Source organism: Odontesthes bonariensis, chromosome 23 (assembly GCF_027942865.1).
Source record: "Odontesthes bonariensis isolate fOdoBon6 chromosome 23, fOdoBon6.hap1, whole genome shotgun sequence".
Lineage (NCBI taxonomy): Eukaryota > Metazoa > Chordata > Actinopteri > Atheriniformes > Atherinopsidae > Odontesthes > Odontesthes bonariensis.
In genome coordinates this window covers 10910508-10926407 of record NC_134528.1, presented here as the reverse complement: position 1 = coordinate 10926407, position 15900 = coordinate 10910508, and the positions used below count along the sequence as shown (strand labels likewise).

At 40.5% G+C, this 15900-nt stretch overlaps 1 protein-coding gene across 2 annotated transcripts in view; it reads right to left on the bottom strand.

The window, feature by feature from the left end:
• rnf213b (ring finger protein 213b) overlaps positions 1-15900 on the bottom strand; it is a 65088-nt gene that overhangs the window by 10410 nt on the left and 38778 nt on the right. For both annotated transcript variants that reach the window (XM_075458290.1, XM_075458289.1), the window contains 13 exons: positions 14035-14146; positions 12597-12795; positions 11122-11309; positions 9500-9622; positions 8354-8455; positions 6993-7235; positions 6244-6328; positions 5842-5876; positions 5648-5751; positions 3184-3328; positions 2944-3100; positions 2685-2779; positions 1420-1668 (listed from right to left, as the gene is read on the bottom strand). In XM_075458290.1, coding sequence (XP_075314405.1) covers positions 1420-1668; positions 2685-2779; positions 2944-3100; positions 3184-3328; positions 5648-5751; positions 5842-5876; positions 6244-6328; positions 6993-7235; positions 8354-8455; positions 9500-9622; positions 11122-11309; positions 12597-12795; positions 14035-14146 — 1837 coding nt within the window. The remainder of the gene's footprint in view (positions 1-1419; positions 1669-2684; positions 2780-2943; positions 3101-3183; positions 3329-5647; positions 5752-5841; positions 5877-6243; positions 6329-6992; positions 7236-8353; positions 8456-9499; positions 9623-11121; positions 11310-12596; positions 12796-14034; positions 14147-15900) is intronic.

The following is a 15900-nucleotide window of genomic DNA, read 5'->3' as shown; positions in this document are numbered from 1 at the left end:
TTCGTCCAAAGTTTTTTGATCAGTTAGATCAAGAATTCCAAATGAAAGCTTGTTCACTGCTTGGTAAGCTACTGCACCTTTTGGGGAAATTGGTTAAAATGTGGAAGTCAGGGTTCTTGCTGGTGTTTTAGTCCAGCATCAATTAAAAAAAAAAAACTTGACATCGGTTAAATATCATCATTTGAGCAGCGATTCTGAACGTTAAACTCTGGATGAATGTTACGTTACTCTACTGCTTCTGTCTGTGGCGCGGTGTTTTACCAAGCTGGGCCAGGATTATACCAGCTGTTGGCAGCTGCACCACAAACGAGGAAAGGGTAAGTATTTAAGACTGAAACTGCCGGGCAGTTATCAGTTTACTGAGGCAGTGTGAGCTTAGCGTGCCGGCTAAGCTCTCTGACCTGCTACTGTAAACTCTCACGTGGCAATAAGTCACATTTAAAAGCCAAATTAATCAGCCTCCTCTTCACTGGACTGAATACATTTACTGGGGACTGTACTTCAGGGGTTTGCCTCAGGGAGTACGACTGATCTTAACAGGCAAGAGCTTGAATCTTGTGTGCATTTTTACATTTTTTTTCTGGCAAATTGAGAAGAGTAGAACTCAAGTATAAAATCAAATCAACAGCTTTGAATGGGGAGTAGTGTTTGAGAAAGAAATACCTCAGATGGGGATCTGGATCTATTTTATGAGAGCAGACGGGTACATTCATGGTGAAATATGTCTAATTTAACATGTAAATGTCATGGAGGTAGCCTCCCCTTCCCCCCTCTCTTTGTGCTTTATGGCAGAGGCAGCTCCTGGTGTGTGAGGCTCATTATCCACGCTCACCATAAATATCTGTTTGCTTCTTCCACTCCTCACCAGATCACTGCACCATGTACAGTCAGTCTAAGTCTTTTCTAACCTTGTTTCGTTAACAGATTTCCCAGAGTCCTGCCAGGTCACCATCCCAGGCAGCCCTGGAGACCAATGCTACACAATGAATATCACAGAATAGGAAGCTCAAGCACAGGCCTCCCAAGTTAAGCCATGCCAAACTTTGGATTAAACATCCTTTACTACCGAAAATAAATCCGCCTTAACTGATGTTTGCCATTGAGTCTACTTTTTTTGAATCCTAAATCCACTAAAATCCCGTGACAGTAAAGGCTTAAAGTCATGCGACAAGTTTAGAAAGACAGACAACGAAGTCACAAACCCAAAAGACTCAAACAACGAGGACAATACATTAGTAAGTTTTGGTTGAAGAAGAAAATCAAAAGGTAGAGAAATAAACTACCCCAGACAGAGAAAGCTCAGCCTCATCTTAGGAACTCTACATTAGACTAAACCAATCTGAAATAAGCTTCAGACGTTTCCTGCCAATAAAATAATCTAAATGCGTGTTTATAGGACGCTCTGAGGGTGGTTTATACCTTCTTAATAAACAAGCAGAGCAGAGATAAAGGCTGGTGTCCCTGCATCTCTCCCACCAGCTGGGAGAAGCGCTCCACCGTCATCGTCTCGCGTGGAGTCCAGAAGGAGGAGCAATGTGTCGGGCAGTTTGAGGGGAGGCCCAGCATGTTCCCAGGATCCCCGGAGAGAAGAGTCATCAGGGGGCTTCCAGCGAGTCCATCATCACTGCTGATGCTGTCCTGAGCTTCAACCAGATTCTTCTGCAAATTCTGAAAGCAGAAGAAGGAAGACTTTATCCCCCTGAACCAGGAAGCGTCTCTTACAAGGGAAAATGTCAGGAAAACTACTACATGCAGATTTTAAGTCAAAGTCAAAGTCAAGTTTATTTGTAGCACATTTCATGTACAAAACAGTTCAAAGTGCTTTATATAAAATAAAAGCATTGCAGCAGGGAGTGGAAGAAGCATTAAAAATACATAAAAGAATATAAAGAGAAACAAATAAATAATTAAAATGAATTAAAAATAAGCAACAGTCCAGATAAATTAAAAGATAGCGTGCAGATTTCATGCATAGACACATGAGAAAAGAAATGTTTTTAACCTGGATTTAAAAATGTCTCCATTTGGTGAAAGTTTAATCTCCACTGGCAGTTTGTTCCACTTGTTTGCAGCATAACAGCTAAATGCTGCTTCTCCATGTTTAGTCTGGACTCTGGACTGGACCAGCTGACCTGAGTCCTTGGATCTAAGAGCTCTGCTGGCTTTATATTCTCTGAACATATCACAGATTGTAAACCATCAGCAGGCTTTTAAAATCTATTCTGTGACTGACTGGAAGCCAGAGTAAAGATTTTAAAGCTGCTGTGATGTGTTCAGATCTCTTAGTCTGGGTTAAAACTCCAGCAGCAGCGTTCTGGATGAGCTGCAGATGTTTAATGCTCTTTTTGGGAAGTCCCGTTAAAAGAGCATTACAGTGATGGAGTCTGCTGGAGATGAATGCATGGATGAGTTTCTCCTGGTCTGTTTGGGAGAGGAAACCTTTAATTCTGTTGATATTTCTGAGGTGGTAAAAAGCTGCCTTGGTGACAGCTTTGATGTGGCTGCTGAAAGTCAGATCTGACTCTATCAACACTCAGAGGTTACGAACTTGGTCAGTGATGGTAAGGTCCCGAGTCTCAAGATATTTACCAACTCTGACCCTCTTCTCTTTGTTCCCAAACAGAATGATCTCAGTTTTGTCTTCATTTAATTGTAGATAATTTTAGAGACATTGTGCTCCTTACCTTCAGTACTGGGTCGATGGCAGAATCGCAGATGAGTTTCTCCCAACGCTGCCGGCCCTGTCTGGAGGACAGATCTGGCGTGGCTCCACGTTGACCTGCATTAAGGTAAAGCACAGCTGGTGACACATATTTCCTCAGTAGAAACAGCGATCTATAATTTTATGTAAAGCACTTTGAATTGTTTTGTACATGAAATGTGCTATACAAATAAATTTGATTTGATTTGATTTGATTTAAGCTGTTGTGAAGTCAGTTTCACCTGTTGGGAATCTCGTCAGGATCAAATGAACCGTGACCGCCGTGTTGTCCGTGTTCTGATCCAGAGTCTTTCCCAGCACCTTCACGTCCTTTTCCAGGTGGTTCCACAGGAAGCTGAAGACATCAGGCGGCCTGGGATGAATCACGTCCTCAACTCTCTACAACGAAGCAGAAACACGGGATCCATCACACGGTGCGGCCTTTTACGAGCAGTAATGTGTAAAACAGGAGCCGGCCTCACTCTCTGGTTCCTCACGGCGCCTTGAAGCATGGCGAGGTGCGTCAGCAGCCTCAGGACGCAGGACTGGGCAGAGGTCATCTGTCTGTCTGGAGCTTCAGACCTGCGATGAGCCTCGCCGAGAATGTGTCCGGTCCGAGTCTGATCGCTGAGGTTTCAGACAAACGGGCACAGATTAAGATCAGAAAAATACCGTGCAAACATGGCATCATAAAGGATGCTTGTTTAGCTGTTTCATTTGGTAGAAAAACAAAAAATCAGATATGACGCTAAGCTATTTTACAGCTGAACATACTGTCTTTGTACAACGTACCGAACCTGAATACCTGTACAAAGTCTAAATGGACAACACTCGCACATCTGTATTTTACATTGTACCTGGGGTCGAACACACTTCTGTTTGTGCAATTTCCCTAAGGCTGAGTGCAATATTTAGCAATATTTCTGCACTAAGTGCATTTTATTTATTTTTTACATTTTTATTCCGAGTGCTGGCACATAGCACTTCCATACCTATTTATTTTTATTGTATAGTACTGTACAGCATTCAAAATTTTAGTGCTGTTGACTGGAAGCCAAGTAACGACAATTCGTTGTCAAGACTCACCTGTGTTTTTTTGTGCAATGACAATAAAGAAAGTCTAAGTCTAAATGTGCACACGAGTTAAAAGAGTTGTTGCACCTGAACTGTGGCCTAAACAAGAGAGCTGTCAGTGGAAACAGTGGACAGGAAGTTTTAAACTCCTACAACGAGGTCATTCAACTCAGATTATGGTCAAAGATGTCCCCAGTCAGCTGGGTCTGAAATTTGGAGCAAGTACAAATAGAAAAATGGGAAGGTTGTAAAAGGGAAACATAAGAGGTCAAAGAGTCGGGACAGAAAGCTCGGAGCAACACGTCTGAAAATAGGAAACAAACAACAGAAACTAACTGAAGGAGACGGGATTTCCAGCTAGAAAATCCAAACGTAAACCATGACTAAAGTGCACCCCCAATCCAAGAACGTGGAAAGTGGAAACAAAATGCAGTGATTTTCAAATGTCATAAACTAAGATTTCATTTAGAATTGAAACATATCAGATGTTGAAAGTGAAAAATATCAGCTCATCTTGAATCTGATGGCAGCAACACGTCTCTAAAAAGTTTGGCACAGGTCCACGTTTCCCACTGTGCAGCATCCCCTCTTCTTTTAACAACATCTGTAAACATCTGGAACTGAGGAGACCAGCTGCCGGACCTTTGGGAAAGGAATGTCGTCCCATTCCTGTCTGATAGAGGATTCTAGCAGCTCTGCAGTCCTGGGTCTAAATGTTGGTGAAACATCTGGACTGCAGGCACCCAGACTCTTTTACTAAGAAGCCGTGCTGTTGGAATTAGGGCTGAGCAACGATTAAAATTATTAATCTAATTAATCACATTATTTCTCTGATTAATTAGATTAATCGCATTTGTTCGCAAAATCCAAAAATGAATTCAAAAGTAGTGTATAGCTTTTAGCATTTAGTTTTATTTTAAATGTGCTGCCATATGAATGAAAGTGCCATAACATTTGTTGTGCAAGCACACTTTTAACATCAGCATCTTTCTGTAGTTTTTATGTAGAAGCCTTGCTCCACTGTCTGTTTCCTTGAATAACTTGCTGCTATCAGTTGTGTGTTTTGCCTTTAAGTGATATTTTAGACTGAAACTACTACGCTGAGAAGACAATTCAACTTGGCAGTGTTTACAGATGACTTTGGTTCTGTCGACTCCGCCGTCTGGAAGAACTTTAAAATGAAAACAGCCGAGTAAAAGTTCCGTACCCTTCTCCAGGTTTGGTGGATCCGCCGATTACTTTCTTTTCCGGTTCCGCAGCAGACAGCAACAGACTTTTACAAAATAAAAGCCTGTGAGCAACAGACTTTTACAATAATAAAAGCCTGTGAGCAACAGACTTTTACAAAATAAAAGCCTGTGAGCAACAGACTTTTACAATACTAAAACAAATAATAAAACCTGCGTTAATAAGCGATAAAATATTTATTGGCATTAAATAATAAACAAGTTAACGCGATAATAACGAGTTAACTCGCCCAGCCCTAGTTGGAATAGATGCAGGATGTGGTTTAACTTTGTCCTGCTGAAATATGCAAGGCCTTCCCTGAGGATGGGAGCAGATGTTGCTCTAAAACCTGTTTACACCTTTCAGGATTGATGGAGCCTTTCCAGATGTGCAGGTTTCCAGTTCCACAGGCATTAATGCCATTGGTGCCATCAAATTGAAGAAGAAATAGTTTTCAGGAAATCGTGAAATGTCTCACTTTCAACACTTGGAATAAAATATTACTTTATAAGATTTTAAATTGATTGCATTCTGTTTTTATTTACATTTCACACAAAGTACCAACCTTTTTGGAACTGGGGTCATGAAACACTGAGACTGGTGATTCAAAAAGACAATAAGCTGATTTTATGAAAGAGATCAGACCTCTGTTGTATGTGTTGAGTAAAGCCAGCGACTGGGATATGTCTTGCTCCACCGATCGCAACCCCACAGTCGGGACATCTTGATGTAACCACTGGTCTTCCACACTTTGAGATGATTGGACATGAATTAATTAATTAATATATTTTTTATTTTTCAATACTTGATGTTATATTCGGGCAATTAAAAACACTCACTTCTCCCACCACGCACAGATGTCCGTTTCGACACGCTAAAAATGAAGAAAGGCAAAACATTCAACATTTAATTTATCACTGCAGCTTTTTACAGGAAGTCATTGTTCTGGCTCTAAATACTAGATACAAACTAAACGAGTATTTACTCTGGATGTGAGGAACTCCTGAGATATTTAAGACCAAGATATGTTCCTTAACCCAAACATAAAAAAGGCTTCACGACGCCTTATTTTACCTGAATTTACTGGCAAAATGAATTCTTCCTTTTAGAAGTAATTACTCTTTTCTCACCACTGTCGCCAAGTGCTGCTGAAACCATTTGGCTAGTTTATGTAAAGTAAAGTGAGATAACTTTGAAAATATATTCATAACAAAAATGAGCCTATTGATGTGAAGACTTACTGTACATCTGGATTTTGTCTTCTCTGTTTAACCACTGTCTGACTTCACTGGAGTGATCATCCGGCATGGTCGGCAGAAAAGAGTTCTTAGAGAAAAAAAGCAAGTCGAGTTTATATGTAACAGAAAAAACAATAAAAAATAAATAAGTTATGGATGCACAAGACTATCGCCGGTTAAATACAGATTAAAAACCCCTGGAACACACGTGCCTGTCCAACCTGAGCCTGTAATCACACATGTGATGTGGTTATAAACCAAAAGATTTTCTTTTTTTTTGGGGGGGGGGGGGTTATGACTTTAATGGACAGGACAGTTCAAGAGAGACAGGAAGCAGGGGGGCAGAGAGAGGGGGAAAGACATGCAGCAAAGGGCCATCCGATGTGGGACTCGAACCGGGGCCAGTTGCAGCGAGGACTGTAGCCTCTTGTACATAGAGCGCCTGCTTAACCCACTACGCCACCGACCACCCCGATAAACCGAAAGATTTTAAAACTGCATTATTTTATTATTTATTTCATTTCAACACTTTGAAGTTTATCGGACAAATTGTTCATCGGCTCACTGGGAAAACTCCCTGTACTCCCAAAGGCCACCAGGATAGTCCAGGGGACTCGGTTTCATTGGGAAAGCGCCCTAACTGGTCCTGCATATCAGATGCAGACTGACATTGTTTGCAGGATCAAGAGTGAGCTTTCAGTTGACAATCAAGAAAAAAATGCATAAAAAGATCAAGAGAAGAGGCATCTTACGGTGACATTCTCAGGCTGGAAGGCTATCTGACGCAGAGGAACCAGCAGAGGATTCCCACTGAGCAGCACAGAGTCCAGATGGACCAGCAGCTCCAGGAGAGTTTGTCTCGGGGCTGACAGATCAGAGCTGACGCAGAGACGTGAGCCCGGTCCACCGATCCGGTTGGACAGCAGAGATGAGCAGAACTCCTTGAACTCCCTGGAGTCGATGTTTCTGAGGAGAGCTTCCAGTCTCGTTCTTTCCTGTTGGTTCATTCAGAGCCACAAGTCCAAAAGAAAAAGGAAAGTCATGTAGACTTTTGAATACTGAATATGGATGGCACCTTCTTGCTTTTTTAATAAAAGAATTTAGATTTGAAGCGCTTCTCATTTGTCTAATTGTATCTTCTCATTACTATTACCGTACCACTTATAAAATCAATACATATGGTGTCATCTGACAGCAGAAGGCTGCAATCACTTTTAAATGTTTCTTTATCAAGTCCTCTGCTCACATTATCAGTGAAAGGGACAAGAAAAGATGAGATAAAGGATTTGTCCATGAGCAGGGCTTCTCCTAGACTTATTCTACAATGCAGTGACTGAGACACACACTGAACCCCCTCCCAAAAAAAAGACTTACCCGGCACCAACACAACAACATATTACATTATTTGTATTATTTTATAATATATAATCTTAAATACAAAAAGGTACAAAAAGAACTGAGAAAAAACACGATGAATAAATGAAATACAGAATATAAATATCAATCACAAATCCTTAAATGACCTAAAAATCCTAAAAAATAACCGAAGAAAGCCAAAAAAAAAAAGGCTACTTTATGGAGCATGAAAAAAATATTCCTGCAGTTACGATAACAACAGTGCTCAGACTGTAGCAACTGTTTTCACCCTGTTAACAGCTGGCATTAACATTAACTTTGTTGTGTTGCAAACAAAAACTAGACCAGGTTGCCTTTGGGTGAAATTAGTTGCATGACATGATGCCTCAATTCTAATTCTAGTTCAACAAAACTAAAAATCAAACACAGTCGTGGCTAATAGCAACATATTAGCAAGAGGCTAACAGATAGCCTATAGCCTACGTCACTCATAGAAATCTGCATCCCTTTATCTTTTGCCCGTTTCTTCTCTTCTTCTCTTTCTAAACTGGGCACCTGATGGCCTGGGATCAGTCTACCCCCCGGCGCCCCAGCACCCACTCCACTAACTTGACATGGAAATGAGCGGTACTCTAGAAAACTGGCAAGTTTTTTTTTTTTAAGAGTGTGCACATAGAGTGCGGCGCGCCCTGGGCGGTCGCCCACATTGCCCATAGCAAAAACCGTGATGTGTGCCATCACATCAGAGGGGACGTACCTGCTGTGAGGGACGCGTTTTGGGGTCAGGTGATCTGTAGCGGCAGGTGACTTGTCTGAACAAGGCCAGAGCCACGAGGCTGATCTGAGCGCCTCTCAGCTTCTGCAGAGCAATCACAAAGCTCACATTATGGCTGAGCTGATACAAAGCTTAGGAATATATATCTGCTACAAACTTAATCAGCAGTGCCCTAAAAATACCAAACAAACAAACATAAAACACACAACCGACGTCAGTAGCACTTTAATAACTTAAGAGAAACCACACCCACAATCAGACAATTGAAATGATTAAAAACACTGTAATTACACGTCCTTAAATATCATTACTGTGGAAACTAAATCAAATCATGTCCTCGACCAGCTCAGGCCTTAATGACAGTAAAGTTAAATAACTTTACTGGCTCTGCGCTGTGTGTACGTACTATAATAAGCTTTGCAACATGACATGTTGTGTTGTTCATGACTTACAGAAGGTGTTACGGGTTACTTTTGTATCGGAATTCATGAAAAAAAACATGAAAAATAAAACATTGTTTTAAAACAGTTTCTCTTAATGACAAAAGAAATGTTTCAGAACTTGGCCACGATGCAGGAGACAAATTAAAACATCTTATATTTAATCTAATTCATTAAATCTACTAAATTACAGCCGTAAAAAGAAAGCAACAATATTAAATCTGCTTTATTCAAAATCTATTTACTAAAATTTCCTAAAATAACTGTAACCCATATAAATATTTTACTATAAGATTGAAATATTCTGACAAAACAAAGCAGAAAGTTGTCGTATAAACAGATAATGAATCACATCATTTTGTGGATCTATGAAAACAAAGGCAAAGTTATCATTTAACTTTTAAAAGATACAAACTAAACTGTTGATTAATTTATTTTAATTACAGGGAAGTCTGGTATAAATCTTTAATTAAATTTCTATAGAGTGAAATTTAAAAGTGTAACCACGTGTTTGTTCAGTGTGTTGTTGATTATAAACTAAATCTATTCATTAATGTAAATGCTGACCTCTAGTGGTCATAATGAGGCTTTGCAGCAACATCACACATCCCTGATGCTTCTGATCTCAAACTAAATCAAGTAAACATCTTCTTCATCAACCTTGTGATATCAGAGAAGTCATCCTCACCTGCAGCTCTGCCACAAAGGTGTCGGACCTGTTCTCCAGTAGAACCTGGGCCACCGTGTTTCTCATGGCTCTGTAGGCCGTCCCGCAGCAGAGGAAGTGGTCCACTTTAGTTGGAATCATCCTCTATGAGTAAAAAAAAAATAGATTTTAATTGAAAGAACAGTTAAAACGTACTGGCTGCAGCCTCATCAGGAACATTTAGTCGATTCTAATAAATCCCTGTTATGGTTACATTATGGCTGGATTGTGATTATGAGCAAATTGTGATGTTTAGTTAAAATGCACATCGTTGTGTAAAAGAATGGATCCACCCCTGATTTTAATATATATAAAACAGGAAATAGGTGCTAAGATTTGTACAAGCAGCTTTAAAGTGAACATTTCTGTCCTTTCTTTAAGGAGTCTTCAGGAATAGTTCTCCAGGCTTCTTGAAGGACATCCCAAAGCTCTTCTTTGGATGTGGGCTGCCTTTTGTTCCGTTCTCTGCCAACATGATCCCACACTGCTTCAGTAATGTTGAGCTCCGGGCTCTGGGGAGGATTCATCCCTCCATCAGACCTGTTGCCACTGATTTTCAGCCCACTTCTTGTGTCCTTTGGCACAGCTCAGCCTTTTCTCCCTGTTTCCCTTCCTTAAGAACAGCTTCTTGACAGCCACCCTTCCATGGAGCCCATTTCTGATGAGGCTTGGGCCAACAGCAGATGGATCAGCTGAAGGTCCAGATGCATCTCTCAGCTCCTGTGTCAGGTCTTTGCTGGATTCTTTCCTCTCACTTTCAGATCCTGTTCATCTGCTGTAGATAGTTCTTTAGGCCTGACACTTCTTCTTTTGTCCTCCACTTGTCCAGTTTCCTCAAATGTTTTAAGGACACACTGCACACCATGCTGAGATATGCCAAGTTTTCAGCTAACAGCTCTTTGGGAATCACCTTGTTGCTGCAGAAATCCTGTTTTCTGTCAGACTGTGTTATCTTTGCTGTTTTTCACAGATGCAGCTAAAGAAATGGGAACAAATGATGTGTCTGTGTGACAGGCTGCTGGGAACAAAGTGCCTAAAGATCCAGTTTAAAATGGCTTCTTTGCTAAGTTGTCTGTTCTGTGTGGACACAACGCTGGTTCATCCCTTGAGTTAGGAGCCTTTTTCCTGCCTGAATGATTCAGAGGTCAGAGTTAAGTGGCTCAACAAAGAAAAAACACATTCCTCTGAAAATGCTCAGGTACAAGGACTGAAAATGAGGGAAAAATCAGAAAATGTCCAAAGAAAAACTCTGAAAGACCTTCAGAAAGCTGGAGAACTGTTGATCAGGACCACTTCTGGCTGCTTGGAGGGAAACAGAAAGAAATGAGGGCTGGATCAGAAGACTGCAATTGTTCAAGCAGGTCCTGGATCTTCTCCGAGGTGTTATCTTTGCTGTTTTTCATAGATGCATGCATGGTGACAACTCTTTAAAGCCAAAAACATGATGACTTTTTGCCCTAATATAACTCACAATGGGAATATCAGACATTTTCATGGACTTTATTGGTGCTGCAGCTTGACTGGAGACTGAACCAGTGCCGCTCGAGGTCACTTCAAATGGTTTCAGAGTAATTTTCCATCAGTGTATGTTTAGATATTTCTACCTGAAGTCGGAGCAGGTCTGCGGGGAAAATCCACCTCCAGGCCGGGCTGTTCATCATGGACAGTATGCAGTCCGTACCGGAGCATCTGTGGAGGGCTCGCAGCAGGTAAACCCTGAACCAGTCGTTGCCACAGTACTCAAACACCCCCCTAATCTGGCGCAGGTACTCTTCAGCCTCCTCCTCTCCACCTTTTCATAAGAAAACAAAAGGAAACTTATTTATTTATCTATTTATTTGATTAGGACAATGCACATTAATCAACATATCAGCAGAGCATCAATGTAAATATGCCAGAATTAGCACAGTTGCTAAATTTCATCCGTTGTCCTAAGGCAGGTATCATAAAAAAAAAAACATACAGACAATGCACCATGACAAATGCATATAACATGCAGAAATCTGACATAAAAAAAACCAAAAAAAAACACTAATTCACATCAAAGTTAAGAGCTCATACACAAAATGGAAAAGACAAAGGGGTTGTTTTCAACCACTGTTTAAGGGTCTTTTTAAAGGTGGTGTAATTGTCACAGTTTCTAACATGAGTTGGCAGTGTGTTCCAAGACTGTGTTCCTCTGATGGACTCCATCATTTGGCCAAATTTAGTCCTGCGCCACTGTACATCACAGTCTCCTCTAGTCTGAGCTCTGGTGTTTACTCTAGAGGATTTTGTCTTTATGAAATCCTGTAATAGTGGAGGGGCTAATCCTTTCAAAACCTTAAAGATGAGACAGACATCCAAAAACAACTGATAGCTATCAAGGTCCAAGATTTTATACTTTTTAATAATTTTACAATAATGGTACACTGGAAAGAATGCCCCTCCAAAAATAAGTAAAAAAACAACAAATAAAAGACTTTTTTGCCTGAAATAAGCAAAAAAATCTGCCAATGGAACTAGTGAAAATCGGCTTGTCAAGATTTCTTGAAATAAAATGTGATATTTGGGACTTTTGAGATAAAAGTGATCTTGAAATTAGCTTAAAACCCTCTTCAAATGTAAAAAAAAAAGCTTGTTTCATATGAAATCCGACTCAAAACAATTTTTTTTCAAGACTTTTTCACTTAACAAGATATTCAAGATGTATTGTCTTCAAACAAGTCCCTATATCTGGCTGAAATAGTACTTGTTAGGCAGTTGTGACAGTTTGAGATATTTTGACTAGAAATGAGAGAAATATACTTGGTAAGACTTAGATTTTTTCAAGTGTAATGTATAGGTTTTTTGTCGAGAGTTTTAAGTGTTCTCCTGAAGAGAGACTTGATTGGTTTTAAAGTACTCTCTGATGTATGTGACCATGTTGTATAACAGTAGGAAATATGAGTAAATATCATTGCATGCATATAAGTTTTCGCTGACTCCATAGTAGTGGCGACACTTGGCAACATCCTCACTTATTTCCCAACTTCGGTCAATTTGCACATCTAGAGAGCATTAACTGCTGTGATCCAGGGGTGGTTAAAGTCAAACCCACCTTGAAGTGTGGCCCTCTCCAGCAGCTTAGCAGCAGAGCTCAGGCAGATCCTCAGCCTGGCTACGCTGAGCAGGAACTCCACCGGGTCCTCCTGCCGGTCCGCAGTCTGTTTCCTGGCGATCCTGCTCAGGAACATGATCTCCGCCTGCTGCTCTGTGCTCTGCTCTGCGTCTTTAGCTTTAGAGCACAACAGAGAGTCCTGAGAGAAAAATGTAGAACAACTACAAATGAGAGATTTCTGCAGGTGAACCATAAAATATACACGATGTAATGATACAGAAATAAGACGTTATGATGATAACTAGTGCTGGGCGGTATGACCAAAAATACATATCACGGTATTTTTTCACGGTTTCACGGTATATCACGGTATTTTTTTTTCATGCATAATTAGGTGTTCACAGCATTTTCTACAGATTGAGAACAGAATTAAAAATAAAAATAAAAATTCTTCAAAATAATTCCTTCGTTAATAATTGGTCACACAGAACTTTATTGTATTAATATTCACATCTTCATTGTAAACAAATTAATAACATAGCTAATTACACTGGTCGGACTGTTCAGCTCTGTTTCAGACTGATACCTCCGGTTCAGGCTGGTCCTCATCCTCAACACGCACGTCTCTTTTTCAATCGCGGAAAATATTTTTCAATACTCATCTGGATTGAAGCAGCAAACATTCAGTGTAAGAGTTTAAAAAACCTACTTTATTTGATTCACAGCTGCTAGTGTTTCGACCTCGACAACCCAACTACATTTTTTTATTTTTTTTACGGCAAACTTGCGACTAGTTAACTTTATAAAGAAGGCGTAATCGCTTGTTTGCTATGGGTCGGGTCGGGACGGGACAACATTGTATTCAAAATATAAAATATTTTTATAGGACTTTTTAATGGGAGCTAATCTAACGCGACGCTGAAGCTAGCAAGCTTCCAGGCTTCCAGGGATGATCTCGCTGATGGAGACACACGCGGTGTGCACGGAGGGGAGGGGCTGTGTGGAGAGAGACGGAGGGAGAGCAGGGAAAGGAAATGCAGCTTAACGAATACGAGTATTTTTTAAATAGCGTTTAAAATAATAATGATAACGAAACGCAATATGTGGCGGCCGGTGTTTAATCTGTGGCGCACCGCCACGAATTAGTCTGGGAAACACTGCTATCCACCTTCACCTTCGGGTAACGCAAGTGCTTATTACCACCTCGCACCCATAGACAGTAAACATGCATCTTTAGAAGCGCAACACTGAAAAGGGTCCTGTCTCAAACAATGTCGCGCGACGCAGCGTTCCCCCCGTTGTGTAATCAAATACACCGGTATGGCGGTATATTAAAAATTCATATCATAACGAAATTATAAACCGGTATACCGCCCAGCACTAATGATAACGTTAAAACAAAAAGCCCCGACGAAGCAGAGAAGCTGTTATTATTCACCTGGAAGCAGTTCACAAACAGCAGATAGAGTTCGGTGCGGTCCTCTTTGTCCAGAATGTACTCCTCCAGATTCTTCAGGTAGGCCTGAATGTGAGTCTTCACCTGCTCAAAACTAAAAAAAAAAAAAATCTAATTAAATTTATTTGTATAGCACATTTCATGTACAAAACAATTCAAAGCGCTTTACATAAAATAAAAGCATTGCAGCAGGGAGTGTAAGAAGCATTGAAAATACATAAAAGAATATAAAGAGAAACAAATAAAATAACTTAAATGAATTTAAATTAAAAGATTTCGTGCAGATTTCATGCATAGACACATGAGAAAAGAAATGTTTTTAACCTGGAAAAATGTCTACATTTGGTGAAAGTTTAATCTCCACTGGCAGTTTGAGCACAGTTAGCTGGAAAAGTGTCTTCAGGTCATGATTCCTGCCTCAGTCTGTTATGCCTCACACTGTCGCCTGAAATTAGATCACAGGTCGGACTTCCTGGATTGGTTTGTAAGAAACCGACTCTAATGACGAGTGCCACAGCAAAGAAAAACCCAAACACCGAGAATCACTGACAGCATCCGTTCCACTCATTAATTCCTAATCTTGGGTAGCTCAAGATTAGCTTCTTACCAACTCCAAACAATTTGAAATCATTTCAGAACGAGGAAGAGCTTTTTCTTGGGGGATTCGGGGTGAAGTGTCTTCTGATTGGTCAAATTCTCGAAGGCTTGCAGACGGAGTGAAACTCGTCATAGATGTTGAAGTCAGAATCGGATCCAGAATATAAAACTGAGCCAAAGGACCGACCATCACAACAAAGGCTCCAGCCGGACGTCTCTGTGTGGTAAACATGCTCAGAGTGGGTCGTCTTTCAGTTCCCCACCGTTTATATATTTTTCCGTGTACTCCCATGTTAATAGGTGCACATGTGGGAACTGTCGTAAAATGCCAGCTGAGGCAGAAAACATCTGCTCCAAGAACTAGAAAAACTACAAGAAGCTTACACACTCATCGCTGTTAACTGAAGCTGAGGTGCTTTGGACTTTTGTTTCTACACAATATGTGAAGTTTGTGTTTCTGAGCAGTTGTAGAAACAACAAATGGATACTTTCAGTTACCCTGTGGACAAATGTATTTACACAAAATACCCCTTAGCTGCCTTTTCACTCAGTGTAACCATGTTGTTTGTACTAAATTGTACTAAAACAACAGACATTTGAAACAGTTTCACTCCACGGCTGAGGTTCAGACTCGTGTCCTTTTAGTGTTGGAACAGCCTCGACTTTCAGCTTCAGTTTCTCTGCAAAGCCAGCGTCGAACTGGTTCTTGTTCATAAAACTGTCATCCGTGAAGTTTAGCAAACACATCCAAACCTTCTCCCGACCGTTGCCGGGAAGGAAAAAAAAAAAAACACTGAGCCCAGATCGCCAGGTCTTTGGGGAAGCTGAACAGAGTCGACCTGCTCGCACAACCAAAAACATATTTTCTTCAGGACACTTCCGAAACAAAAACAAAGCGGAAAGACGAATGAAGAGAAGTGGTGGTGAAAAACTCATTCCTAATGGTCACAGTGGATAACGTACACACTATATCTGGGGCACACTGCCTAGGCAATTTGACCATATAAGGAAATCCGTCAACTATGACATGAAAGTGGCCAAGTTGCTAAAAACAAACAAACAAAAAAACTCTCAGAGAGAGTTTGAGTTTAATGGATAAAACAATTTGCTTCAGCATAAACGTACTAAAACATGCATATACCTCCTTTTTTAAACTTTGGGTGACATTTGTGGTGATGACATGTTGTTTTAACAGCCAGAAAACATGTTAAAACCTTTCAATTTAAAGCTAATCCTTTCAAAATCGTGCAT